At 43.0% G+C, this 14,290-nt stretch overlaps 1 protein-coding gene across 2 annotated transcripts in view; it reads left to right on the top strand.

The window, feature by feature from the left end:
* The window catches only part of kcnt2b (potassium sodium-activated channel subfamily T member 2b), a 41,439-nt gene extending 30,908 nt beyond the window's left edge, over positions 1-10,531 (top strand). The window contains exons 14-30 of one of the 2 annotated variants that reach the window (XM_085352582.1): positions 1,834-1,942; positions 3,683-3,835; positions 3,914-4,167; positions 4,526-4,561; positions 4,637-4,807; positions 4,856-4,859; positions 4,925-5,030; positions 5,109-5,281; positions 5,760-5,831; positions 5,916-6,050; positions 6,146-6,257; positions 6,982-7,083; positions 7,183-7,266; positions 7,349-7,477; positions 7,926-8,271; positions 10,033-10,117; positions 10,216-10,531. In XM_085352582.1, the coding sequence (XP_085208708.1) occupies positions 1,834-1,942; positions 3,683-3,835; positions 3,914-4,167; positions 4,526-4,561; positions 4,637-4,807; positions 4,856-4,859; positions 4,925-5,030; positions 5,109-5,281; positions 5,760-5,831; positions 5,916-6,050; positions 6,146-6,257; positions 6,982-7,083; positions 7,183-7,266; positions 7,349-7,477; positions 7,926-8,271; positions 10,033-10,117; positions 10,216-10,333 (2,189 nt within the window). In that variant the 3' untranslated portion in view covers positions 10,334-10,531. The other variant, XM_085352581.1, reaches the window with a different exon arrangement.
* The last annotated feature ends 3,759 nt before the right edge of the window (positions 10,532-14,290 follow it).

The following is a 14,290-nucleotide window of genomic DNA, read 5'->3' as shown; positions in this document are numbered from 1 at the left end:
ATACTGTTCCTCTGTAGAAACAACATCAGTGTTTTTGTCTTTGTGCTCAGGAGGCTTCAGATGCTTGTTGCTCTATAAAACCTTCTGCTTTGAAAGGACTTCACAGGCAGAATAGCAAGATCCTACAGTGTGTTTGTTTGTGAGCTGCATCATGATGTGTTGAGCCGAAAGAACACTACTTCTCTAGCAGAATATTCACAATCAGCAGTTTCAATTGTTACGTCTCTCACCTGCTCAGCCTCTGGCACACACATACACACAAACACAAAGTCTGCTACTTTATCACAAGCTGCGTTTACATCATAGCTGGCCTCCTGTTTCTCACAGTAGCGGCTGAGTTGAGTCGGGATCTGACATTTCTCACCGGTTATTCAATGATACAGTGCACAAATTGTACTTTAGGACCTTAACATGCCCGTGTGCTCACCACTGTCGATAATGCAATCAAGAATTACACAGCAGGAGAAATGGATGCTCTGATTGGCTTACAAAAAACATTAATCGCTCTGTTGGTTTTTCTTTCAAAGAGGATGCTGAGCAGCAACAGGTAAACGAGGCACCGTCATCTGCGTTTGCTCAGTTTGGCTCGCTTGGCACCCAGGCAGCACTACGTTAAGTGCTCAATGACGTGAGTGGAAGGTGGCTCAGTGGGGTTGACACTGAATCACCGGCCTGTTGCCAGGTCTCACCCCCACCCAAAAAACCCCCAAAACAAACAGAAAAAACCGAGCAGCGACATAAAATTGATCCCATCTGAGTCAACGGGGACGGTGACAAACGTCAGGTGACATTTAGACATATTCCAATGTGAGATAGTGACATTTGATTGTGCGCTCGTGTCCTTTAATGTTAAGGATAGAGCCACAATAACAGTCTAATATGTAAAATGCACGCTACATTTTGCGTGTTTAAAGGAGAGGTAAAGTAAATAAAACCAACAGTTTTCTTTGGGAATATTTATTTAGCACAAAGTTCAGTGAAACTCCTGAGTAGCTTCCATATTTATTTAAATGTTCTTTTTTAGTGTTTTGAGCAGATAATTAAATGAACATCAAACTAAACTATTTCTGGTTAGCAAAAAATTAATAATAATTTGAATGAATGTGTTGCATGCAAAGAAAAAATGCCGCAAAGTTGCTGCTTGCAGCTCCTTAAATGCCTAAATGTGTTGTTTGTGTTTCATGTAATTGTCTGATGAATATCGTTGAGTTTTGAAGTGTTAGTTGGATAAACAAAACATATTTTCCAAGCACTGGGTTTGGACTGTGTGCACATGTGGTGGGAAAAAGGTTAATTAAGAAAAACTGCATAATTCAAATGAAAATATTCCTATTTAATACGTTGGTCTGATTATTAATCTTTGACCCGGATCCATCGATTTATAGACATTTGACCAATTAAAGGAAAAAGTTCAACCTTTGACTCCTGAAGTGAGAGTTTGTGCTGTTGTGGTCCACATTTGGAGGTAAGGGTCACTGCAAATCAATAAAAGAAGCTGTTGTGAGCAATCACTTTTATCTTCCAAGCAGATAATACCCTTGTCCACCAGGCACGAGGCGTCACTGAGTGTTTTGCTGCTATGTTACATGCTGGTAGAAGATGGAGGAGAAGATGGTTAGGGCATGTGCAGAGGAGGGATAGATGACATACTGAATAGATGATGATGAATGTGAAGCTGCCAAGCTGGAGGAAAAGAGGAAGACCACAAAGGAGATGACAGAAGAAAGCGATAGGGTCAGATGGAGCAGGCAAAAGAAGATGATCAACTTTTAAAAATAACAATGCGATTTGCAGATGCATCCTTTGTCCCTGTTCTCTTTTTTGTGCTTACAGACCATGTGGTATGTGAAGAAGAGTTTAAGTATGCCATGCTGGCTTTAAACTGTGTGTGCCCTGGTACCTCAACTCTCATCACTCTATTGATCCACTCCTCTAGAGGACAGTGAGTTCACTTGTTTTCTCTCTTCCTATCGTTCTTTCGATTTAACTGTCCACAGTACGCTGTTGCAGTCTCGAAATTAAAAAATGCAGTAAGCAGTCAAACTCGGCTGCGTCGCGTCTCTTCACTGTCACTCATCTTTATTTTTCAAGAACGGCGCACCAAGAGGCCTTCAAGCAACGTGTAGGAGCCTTTCAAGCCCTCAACAGGTAGAGTTTTCTTTTCCCACGTTTGTGCTCAAGGTTATCCCAAATTCTCTGTCAACTTCCACAGTTTGCATACTGTGCTGCAGATAGCGCTAACTTCCATTGTTTGCAAGGGAAACGTGAGGTATGAAACAGTGTTTGTTTACATGGTTACGCATGAAGTGGAATGTTTTTGCTCTTAAGTTTTTCATAGTTTTGCCTCCGTACAAGCTGTCAGCTTTAATTCAAGACATTTTACAAACATCTGGATTGTTTGTTTGGGTTTTTTTTTAGGAATTTTCCATTTTTCCAAGGCTCAAAATTAATTGGACAAAATGACATATTTTAGATATAAGGCTTTTTTAATGTTTGGGTGAAAATCCTTTGCAGTCAAAGACTGCTGGGAGTCTAAAACCCCTGGATATCACCAAATGCTGTTTCACCCTTTGAGATGCTCTGCTAGACCTTTACTGCAGCCACCTTCAGTTGCTGCTTGTTTGTACGTCTTTTTGCCTTCAGTTTTAATGCAAAATACCTGAAAAGCATGCAGTTGTCCAATTAATTAATTTTAAGCATCTGAAATTGTATGCAGGTGTATAAAAATGGCTGTAAATACTGAACAGTGTTGCATTTTGTTTTGCAAAAGCCCTTTGAATTAAAGCTAAAAATCTGGACTTCAATCACATCTTGATTGTTTCATTAGGAATCCATCATGGTGGTGTGCAGAGGCAAAATGACCACAATTATATCGATCATCTCAAGGGGAAACGCTACACTTGAGTGGGGTACAAATATTTTTTTAATTGCGAATTTTCACAGATGTTGTGTTCAAATATTTCAATTAGCTGTAACACCATTAAATATGTGCAGATTTGTGGCTAGGCTATATGTTTTTAGCATTTCTTTCAAAACAAAAACACGAACTAATGAATTAAATGAAAAATGTCAGATAAATAGCTAACACATTACACCAGCAGCTTCTTATTTAAAGCTTATTCAAATGTTGCTCACACAAGTGAGTGCAATAAACATATTTTTCAATTGCAAAAAGGCAGAAAACATTTAACAGTTCAGCAAAATGGTTCAACATGCGAAAGCAGGGTGTTTCATAAGTTTGCATCTATATCTGGACGTGATGCCATTTGCGACAATGCGACATGACGAGGATTTGTCCTCCTCCTCCCCTGCCTTGCACTTAGTTCCTGTAAACTGTAAATTTGCTATAACACTTTTTTATGTAATACGGTCTTTGTTGCAAGCCTCCCACATTCACACTGCCCCCACACCCCTGCTTCCTGTTATCACCTCTTTAGCCTCCGCGTCTTAAGCCGTATCCCCCTGTGTAAACTGCTGTCCTCCTAACTGTGCGAATGTGTTCATCTGGGACCTATTGTTCAGACAGCCTGGGTGTCCATGCGTGCATCGCTGTGCTCTTGATCAGCGGCTCTGACAGAGATATAAGATGTTACCTCCTCAGCCTTGATGGAAGAGCTGGATGTTTTGTGTAACATGTTTTAAAGGTCAGTCTTTCCCCACATGGCCAAATGTTTCCTCGCAGGGAGGGCGGTGCATGCTCGGCGGACCAATGGCACCGCACCTACCGACGGTGCTCGGCCAATGAGGTGCATCACATCCGTCTGGAAGAGAGCAAATTCTTTGGGGAATACCAGGGGAAGAGTTTCACTTTTGCCTCCTTTCACGCTCACAAAAAGTAAGCAATGATCTGCAAAAGCTTTTAAAGCACATGACGTTGCACAATTCAGAGCTGATCTTGTCTGTTTGGCTGCAGGTATGGGGTGTGCTTAATCGGAGTACGTAGGCTGGACACAACCAATATCCTGTTAAACCCTGGTCCGTGCCACATCATGGGAGCCTCTGACACTTGCTTTTACATCAATATCTCCAAAGAGGAGAACTCAGCATTTGTCAGGGGCCAAAGGGAGCCATCGTGGGGTGGCACAGGAGGAAATGCCAGGGGAGTGCACCAAAGCATCTACCATGGACTCACCCGCCTGCCAGTCCACAGTATCATCGCCAGCATGGGTCAGTCAGATGGGCGCCGCACAAAGACTGTGTAACATTTACACACTGACCTTCTGCTTGCAGTTTCTGTGTTGGTCAAAAATGCAAACCTGTTATTAAACTGTCTTAGAGAGTAGCTCAGTCACAGCTGCCAGAATTATGCACTCTCAAATTTGAAATTTATCCAAGAGATTAAAACAAACATTCATAGCATTTGAAGAGGAATTACCATCTATTTTATTATGGAGTAAATCACACTTGACAAGAGCAATAATGCCAGAAAACTGTGGTTTTACAAACACACCACCTAGTGGACAATGAGGAAAACTGCTGATCTACACCTGAATCCATGCTTAGATCCTCTGTGTGTGTGTTTTAGGCACAGTTGCCATCGACTTGCAGGACTCCAGTGACAGCAGTCCAGAAGGCCAGGATGCAGGAAGCGCAGGACCTGGCAGTGGGAGAGGAAGCAGAAGCAGCTCCAGAACAGAGACCGGGGGTGCCAACACCTTGGCTCTTCCCGCCATGGGAGACTCCACAGAGGAGAGGCGACACAGCATCGCCCCTGTCCTGGAGCTAGTCGACGGCGTCAACAACCCCACCTTTGACCTTCTGGGAGACCAGTCCGAGGACGAAGGAGGAGAAGAAGGCAAGGAGGACAGTGACAAAGATGAGAGAGCCCACTGGTGGGGTCAACACTGCGAGTGAGTAGAGTGATTTAATGTGGGAACATGTGGAAGTGGGTAAGTTCAGAGATAAATGTGGGCTTGTGCTGCAGGTGGGTGAAGGGATACCCGCTTAACTCGCCATACATCGGCAGCTCGCCTGCACTGTGCCACCTCCTGCAAGAAAAGATGCCTTTCTGCTGCCTGCGCTTAGACAAGGTATGAAATTTAAATGGCTTGCTCTCTCTATTTTCTACGCTGACATAGCCATCATCCTCCATCACTGCTCTTTTCTAGGCTTGTCACCACATCCCTTTCGAGGATGCCCGCTCCTACGGCTTCAAAAACAAGCTGATTATTGTCTCTGCGGAGAGTGCGGGGAATGGTCTGTACAACTTCATTGTGCCGCTGCGGGCCTACTACCGACCGAGGAAGGAGCTCAACCCTATTGTGCTCCTGCTGGAGAGCATGTGAGCGCAACATCTCTATTATTTCTTGTGATGCATTGGCTGTTATTGGAAACTCAGGCTTCAAAGTCAGCATGGTGGTGAGCTGCGTCTCATATACAGGTTGCAGAGGATGGCAGAATGAGTCCCTCTGTAAATAGCAAGTGGAGGAGAAAAACTGGTCACGGCGAACATGATTTGTGGAACGCTGAATGCTTTCAGGACAATGCTCTCCACAATCCTGTGTCGTGTTTTGTGGCTGGTACACAAGCGCAGTTGGCCAAATGAGAGTGGAATCCAATAAAAAGGCAATAAAAAGCTGAGTCACTCCTGTGTAGTGCTGTTATTTTCAGCTTTATCTGCAGGCTGTTTGGTTGTGCCTTATTTTTCAAGACTGAGTGAGGAGGGGTCTGTCACTGTGGGAACGTTAGCTCTTTATCATTGTGTGTATAAATCTCTACCGGTGGGACTCTCAAGTCTATTTGTGTTTTGATTGGTTTAGACCCGAAGCAGACTTCCTGGAGGCAATCTGCTGGTTCCCCATGGTGTTCTATACAGTGGGCTCTATCGACAAGTAAGACAACCCAAATCTGCTTGTTTCTTTATTTCTTTATTCTTATTTTTAGCTTTTTAATCGTCGTTCCTTCTCTTTCCACAGTCTGGACAGTCTGCTGCGATGTGGGATCACTTTTGCCGACACCATGGTGGTGGTTGACAAGGAGAGTTCCATGATTGCTGAGGAGGACTATATGGCTGATGCAAAGACCATCGTCAACGTCCAAACACTGTTCAGGTCTGCTTTGCCCAAACTTGTTCTTCAATCTCACACACTAGCTTCAAATTTTAATATCTCTCTCTGTGTGTCCTTCTCGTTTCCACCCCTGTCAGGCTGTTCCCAGGTTTGAGCATCATCACAGAGCTCACGCACCCGGCCAACATGCGCTTCATGCAGTTTAAAGTCAAAGACCACTACTCTTTAGCTCTGTCCAAACTGGAAAAGGTAAAACTCCATATTTTCTTTTACTGTCATTTCCTTCAATACAGACCTTATAATGGGGAAAAAACAGCATAAGGGGAAAAAATTGGCAGTGTGAAAGCCAATCTTTAGTGTGCCTTTCAAAATAAATTGATTTGCAGAGCTCTTTTGCCACAGCTCCTCTAATGATCCCAGAGTAAAACGTGTGATTGATCGTAAGCTTGTGGTTTTTGTTCCTTTCACCCATTACATCTTGCTTTTTTTAATATCTGTTGTTGTTGATAATGTTGTTCTCTGCGTGAAAGCTAATGAATCCCCCTTGGGCATCAATAACATCAATCAACAGAGCAGTAAATTAGTCACTGCTTGAAGTCTTAAAATGAATTTCAATACAGAAACAACAGTGTGATGAGATAAATTTACATTTCTCATGAACGCCATCGGCTCACAGTTGGAAAAAGGCCTTTAGTGGATTTCCAACCTCTTTTTTTTTTTTGGTTTGTTTTGATTTTGCTATGCATGGTGGGAGTTTAATCCAACATTAGATGCTAGTCAGATGCAGAGGAAAGTCTAATGTGGCCATGAGAGTGAATGTCACTTTGTCAGCGCTAACTTCAAGTCAAGGAAGCTTGATTTCATAACAGCTTAAAGAAGTTAGATTTTAAAAAGATTGTGGTGATTACAGTCTGTTGTTTTATTGCCTTTGGGACTTGTGTAATCCAAAAAATGCTGTGTGTCTGTTCTCCAGAAGGAAAGGGAGAAGGGGTCTAACCTGGTCTTTATGTTCCGCCTGCCCTTCGCTGCTGGGAAGGTGTTTAGCGTTAGCATGCTGGACACTCTCCTCTACCAGGTTTCTCAGACAAACTCTTACTGAATAACAAAGATCCTTCTCCTGAGTGTGCCGAGTGTGATCTATATCTACTGACTTTTTGTTTGAATGTCCTGCCAGTCATTTGTGAAGGACTACATGATCTCCATCACCAGGCTGCTGCTTGGTTTAGACTCCATGCCGGGATCAGGTTTCCTCTGTGCCGTAAGTAGCGACACAAGGAGCTCAAACTGTGTTTGGACTGTAACTGCTTATGATGCTGATTATTGTGTTGTTTGTCATCTAGATGAAAATCACAGAAGACGACCTGTGGATCCGCAACTATGGCAGGCTCTACCAGAAGCTATGCTCGTCCACTGGAGACAATCCCATAGGGATCTACCGAACGGAGGCCCACAAGCTTCCGGTCTCTGAGGTCAGCGGCTCCTCTTGTTTTAAAGAGTTTCCTCGCTATAAAAAAATCAGTCAGGAAATTTTCCCTTTGGATTAGTTTAAATAGAAGAATCTGTCTTGATGCTAATCCTGTTTGTTCATGTTATGAAGACACTGATAGCTGTGAAGACAGTTAGAGCTTAGTTTTGATGTGTTTCCGCGAAGTGAAACAGACATAGTTGAATGAAATCTGCATAGTAAACATGGCGCTTTGGGAACTGAGAGCTTTGCCAAAAAACACTTGTGATTACATTCAAAGAATCTATCTTTTATTCATCATTTGTTTCTAATAAGATAAAGTGTTAATCCCGCTTTGCTTTGAGAAATCAGAAAACAGAACTGCCGCAGAACTGATTTAATGAGACCAGCGTGATAACAGGTTTACTTCACATATGAGGAAGTGTAAGCTTTTGCTTGTGTGTGGGTCTCAGTCCCAGGTATCTATCACAGTTGAGGACTACGAGGACACCAGAGAACCCAGGGAGCCCCTGTTATCCCGGACCAGCGTCCACCGGAACTCGACATCCTCGGAGCCCATTTCCACCTCTTCGCACTCTTCAGACCACCCGCTGCTGAGGAGGAAGAGCATGCAGTGGGCACGGCGGTTGAGCAGGAAGGGGGGTCGGAGTTCCAGCGGGTCCAAAGGGGGACCCGGCAGTGCGGCAGAGAGGATCAGCCAACAGAGACTGACTCTTTTCAGGCGCTCAGAGAGGCAGGAACTCAACGCGCTGGTGCGGACAAGGATGAAACATTTGGGCCTTTCTCCAAGTGGATTCAGTAAGTCTGCAGCAATTTGTGTAGGAATCTAACTGTTCCTGCTTTTGAGTGGTGGATGTAGCACACACAGACGGGAGACAAGTAGGTGTCAGGTCACCGTGTGCTACTAAAACAGCTTTAATGCATCTTGGCATCGATTCCCCAAGTCTGTAACTATATTAAAAGGACCAGAGGCTGTATGTAAAAGGTGGACACAGCTTCTGTAACAAGCCTCAGTCTGAGAAATTTTTCCAACACTGTCTTTGTGGTGTGACAAGTGAGGGATGGATCAGACTGAGAAACGGAGGTACACTGCACACCTGTAAGCTTTCATAGTGGAGCAACATGGCCACTGGATCTCCTTCACAAAGGGATCAAACATTCAGGTTTTTTTTTAATTCAGTATTTTTGGATTATGTAAGCGTTTGCCTTACTTTAAACTGCACTCAGTGGTTAGTTTTTTTTAGGTGCACCTTTTCAGCTGTTTGTTTACACAAATATCTAATCAGCCAATCACATGGCAGCAAGTCAGTGATTTTAGGAATGTAGACATGGCCAAGGAAGTGCTGAAATTCAAAATGAGCATCGGAGTGGGAAAGAAAGGCGATTGAAGGGACGTGGAATGTTTGTTGGTGCCAGGCTGTGTTTTGAGTTTCAGAAACTGCTGATCTGATGGGATTTTCTTCCACAAACATCTCTTGGGTGTACAGAAAATCACCAGAAAAAGAGATAATATCAGCAGTTCTCTGGCTGCTGTCCACACCAGGTCCCACACCTGTCAGCTAAGAACAGGAAACGCAGGCCACGGACTATCCAAATTTAGTCAACAGAAAATTGGAAAATGGTTGATTGTTCTGATGAGACTTAATTTCTACTGCCACATTTTGATGGTAGAGTCAGAATTTGGTTTAAACAACATGAAAGCATGGATCTATCCTGTCTTATACCAGGGGTTCAGTCAGGCTGGGTCCCTAAGTACCAACTGAGAATCATTTAAACACGACAGCCTATCTGAGTATCGTTGCTGACCATGTGTATCAGAATAGTGTTGCTTCTAGCAGGATTACACTTAATGTTACAAAGCTCAGGTCCATCTCAAACTGACAATGAGTTCACTGTACTCAAATAGCTTCCAGAGTCACCAGGTCTCGATCCAAAAGAGGATGTTTGGGATGTCGTGGAACAGATTGTTGAATTTATGCTGGCTTAAACAGACTACTTGCAAAGCGTACTTAATAAAGTGGCAGGTTTATAGTTGACATTTATAATAAGTAGTTTCTAATGTTTTTTTTCTTAATTATTTACAAATAATTAGATTAAACTAATATTTTCAAGCCTTTTTACAAATAATGTGAAAATCCTCCGATTGCATTTGCACATTTCAAATTGTTACATAATTATTTCGAATAATTCCATAATTTACGTATTTCTGTGACATATTTTTAACATTTTGTTAGCTGTTTATCAAAATTAGCTACACCTAGACCGTCTGCATGAATAAAAAAAAACACATTAATACGCTGTAATCATCATTGTAATCATACCAGCCTTTTTATTTTTTCAAACTTCTGCTTCTACTTAAGCAAAGTATCTGTGTCGCTCACCCTAATGTTTACTATCTGTGACACTGTTTGGACTTGTGTCCATTTTTATCCAAATTCCTGTCATGTGACTCAGTGTAAGATAAAGCCTATTCTGCATGTGCGGATGTAGCACGGCCTGCTGTGTATCCTGTGCCTACTTCATTTCCTGCCTTACTAATCTCTTTTCTTCCTGTGTCAGACGGGATGACAGACCAAGGGAACAGACTGTCATACATCCTCATCAACCCTCCTCCAGACACCAGACTGGAGCTCCATGATGTTGTGTGAGTATACGGCAGCACACTTTTAGTGCTATAAGTGAAACCAGCACTAAAAATGACAAATACTACTGTGGTCTATCTGTCCTCTGTCCCATCTCCAGGTACCTGATCAGGCCAGACCCCCTCTCCTTGGTACCTAATCAAGGGAGCAGCAGGAAGTGCAGCACCGGGCTCTCAGAGAGCCACAGGTTCGATACGCAGGACAGCACCCATCTGTGAAGGACAATGAATAAATAAATAAATAAAGACAGAGAGAGAGAGAGCGAGAGAGACTAATGTACTGTCCAAAACACTGCCCGAGAGTCAAACGACACAATCACGAAGAAGAAGCATAATTTATGAAGTGGTGAGATATGAGGGGATACAGCCAGATGGCACACAGCCCTCATATTTCCTCCACATTCAGTCTCAGCAAACCCAGAGGTGCCAGGCATGCATGGACCTTTTCTATAATAGGAATGTTTTATTTATGCACCTTCCTATTTTCAAAGCGGAGAGCTGCGGACACAGAAGTGCATTTAAAGAAAACCTTTACGTATTTATATCTGTGTACGTGCATGTTATGTACTGCATCATGTACTGTATGTATGTCTGTGAGTATGTATGGCTGCACCGTGTGAGTGAGTACGCGTGCGTATGCTTATGGATCGAAAGCAGGACACTGCCAATTTCAAACCCGGACAGCCAAAGGAAGCTGCTGCCAAATGAAAGTCAAGGGATGTGTTGTTATGTCCTTTCCCGTGTTGTCACACTTTTGTCGTTCGACGTATTTCAAGAAGACACCACAGTCTGCACCCCTCCCTCGTGAGATTTTCTGGGAGGGGGTCGTTTTGGGGTTTTCTTTTTGTTAACCTCTCGCTCACACACTCAGTTTACGCTCACCAGCAGCGGAGGAATCCAAAGAGCACCAGTCTCAATAATGGACAGCAAGCTTATATCATCAGTGCAGGGCATTCGGTCACACTGTTGTCTGAGTTTCTCATAGTTTTTTAAATATACATATGCGAGTCCTCTCTGAACAAATCGGACCCACATTTGTTGTTTTTCTTCCCGAAACCTCCCTCTGCTTGTGTCAGTGTCAGTGTGAGCCGTCCTGCTGCCAGCTTGCTTTTGCTGACACGCATGTTAGAGAGGCAGGGGACGGACAGAATAAAAGGTACAGAGACTCCAGTGTCATGCCATCCAGTTTACGACGAGCCCTGCAAGAAATACGACCATTGTGAAGCCTATAAACATCAATTTGAGAGACTGTCCGTTTTGAAGCTAAATTATAAGCCTCACAATATATATATTTTTTTGTTGCTATATTTATTGCACGCTGCTATAAATATCCACCTTCACAAGACATTTCTTTAGGTTTTAAACCTATTGTGCAATTTGGTTTCCGAAGAAGATTATTCCTCTCAAAACAAGTGAACGGCGTGCTGTTCAGATCACTCTCCACACCCAAGGTTAATTTTTTTCCTCTTTTGAAGAGTAAATCATTTGTTACTGTGGACATTTATGCCGTTTGTTTATCAAGGATTTGCAAGCCTCTGTAAATCTTTTGCCAGATATTCAGAGTGCGCCGTTTCACACAGAAATGGCGCAATCATGTGCCGGGAATACAAATCCCTGCCAACACCACTGCTGTAGCTTCAGTGCCATTATAACAGGTGGAAATATGTATATATTAAAGGCATTCCATACAGCTTGTCATTGCTTTGTTGCTGTTTTTTTATTAGTTTGTAATGCCAGACACGGAATCTAAGCGCTTAACACAGTTGATGAAAACTACTTGACATCAGTGCTTTCACATTATTTTCTTATCTAAATGAATCGTTTAATTGTCTGACAGTCTTTTGTGTGGTTTACTGAGCTCACATTCAGAAGCTATTTTTGCTTCGCTACATCAACACTGTGCATGAGTCACACTAAATGGCCCTAAATCATCTACTGTAATGTCACCGAGCTCACGTACAACTGCATAATACTGCTGCATGTGTTTTAGTAGTTGGTCTGCGCACCCATATGGCTTACATAAGTCTACCACGGCCCCTCGTGTCTGTGCTGTTAGTTAAGTTAATGTGGACAGTGTGTTTTTAACCAACGGTCATCTCACTGGGTGAGTTCCTTTCTTTTCATAACCACGAAGCCCTTTGTTTTCATTGCTTTGCACATGTTGTTCTTGTTGGGCTTTGGAAAAAAAGACTAACACGAATCACACTCCTCCTCATCCTCCTCCTCATCCAGCATGTTTTACACGTTATCACCATCATCATGTCTGGGTTCTTTTATTTGCCATTATATGTGTCTTTTCTTGCTCTGAAGTTTATTTTATCTTGGAAAAGCCTCAAAATAGGGCCCCTGTGCACATGCTTTACTTGTCATATTGAATGGATATTATGCAGGCATAGCGACAGAACAAACATGGGTGTGTCCAGGCTAAAGACTAAACAGTCAGCTGAGGCTGAATGAGAAAGCTTAAACTGTGCAAACTGAGGCAGAGGAAATGGAGCTTCAGCCAGTCAGCATGCTTAACACTGGAGACAACAGAGGACCCCCACCCAGTGAGAAAACTGTTGCAGGAAGTCAGATGAATCCACAGCTGAGGTAACAGCCCTAAACCTTTGTGCCACTTTATAGGAGTCGCAGTAAACTGCTCCCTAACTGTAATAGAAAATGTGTTTAAAATGATGTCACAGGAGATGGAGCAAAAATGCAGCTAAGACAAAAAAAATAGTATAACTGATGGATTGCATCTTGTGATTGTTTAAATTTCTTTCTATGTATTTACAGACACAGGAAACGGTGACAAAAGAAGCATCCTGTTGTCCAACTGAGTGAGGGCACTACAGCATCTGTGTTCAGAAGTTTACATACATGAATATCTTGATATTTTTGTTTTTTAATGGTTTCTTTGAACTGTTTTTTTCCACTGTGGGATGTAGTCCAGAAGCCTTCAAAACCAGTTTTGATGTGAATAGGATCAATGTTCTTCTGGGACACCCAAATGTGTTTACATGTCAACAATCTAGCTGTTGGTTTGAGGTGACGTCAAAGAATTTTGAGGTAGTCCTCCTCTTTCATTATTCCATCCACCTTGAATGTTCCAGTGCTACCGGCAGCAAATGGCCCTCCATGGATCAGACTTGTTTACACACTACATTCCACAGATGCTCACTTGGATTTAGATCTGGGGAATTTGGATGCCACCCTATTAGAGCACTTCGCTCTCGCTCTGCAGGCTTACTTGTTGTTCCTAGAGTATTTAAAAGTAGAATGGGAGGCAGAGCCTTCAGTTTTCAGGCCCCTCTTCTGTGGAACCAGCTTCCAGTTTGGATTCGGGAGACAGACACTATCTCTACTTTTAAGATTAGGCTTAAAACTTTCCTTTTTGCTAAAGCATATAGTTAGGGCTGGACCAGGTGACCCTGAATCCTCCCTTAGTTATGCTGCAATACACGTAGGCTGCCAGGGGATTCCCATGATGCATTGAGTTTTTCCTTTCCAGTCAGCTTTCTCACTCACTATGTGTTAATAGACCTCTCTGCATTGAATCATATCTGTTATTAACCTCTGTCTCTCTTCCACAGCATGTCTTCCTTCTCTCACCCCAACCGGTCGCAGCAGATGGCTCCGCCCCTCCCTGAGCCTGGTTCTGCCAGAGGTTTCTTCCTGTTAAAAGGGAGTTTTTCCTTCCCACTGTCGCCAAAGTGCTTGCTCATAGGGGGTCATATGATTGTTGGGTTTTTCTCTGTATCTATGAAGCGCCTTGAGGCGACTTTTGTTGTGATTTGGCGCTATATAAATAAAATTGAATTGAATTGAATTGAAGTCAGCTTCTCAAAGTCATTATTGTGCTCCTTTTTATGGTCCAGTTGTGCCCATTGTTGGGACGGGTCAGCACGGGCTACACGGACACTGGTCTGTGCTATGTAGCCCTATACACGACAAACTACGATACACTATGTATTCTGACATCTCCAGAACCACCATTAACTTTTACAGAAATTTGCTACGTTAGCTTATCTCTAGAATTGGACCAAATGGGTCAGCTTTCACTCTCCGTGTTTATCAGTGAACCCTGGCTCCCCATTGTCCCTTCCTTGGACCACTTTTGATAGATACTCACCTCTGTGGACTGGGAACACCCCACAGGAGCTTCAGGTTTGAAGATGCTCTGACAAACAGCCC

This window comes from Diplotaxodon limnothrissa, linkage group LG4 (assembly GCF_057381915.1).
Source record: "Diplotaxodon limnothrissa isolate DT_005_m linkage group LG4, D_limnothrissa_male_GT1.1, whole genome shotgun sequence".
Taxonomy (NCBI): Eukaryota; Metazoa; Chordata; class Actinopteri; order Cichliformes; family Cichlidae; genus Diplotaxodon; species Diplotaxodon limnothrissa.
Note: the sequence above shows the minus strand (reverse complement) of the source record. Positions and strands in the feature narration are given on the sequence as shown.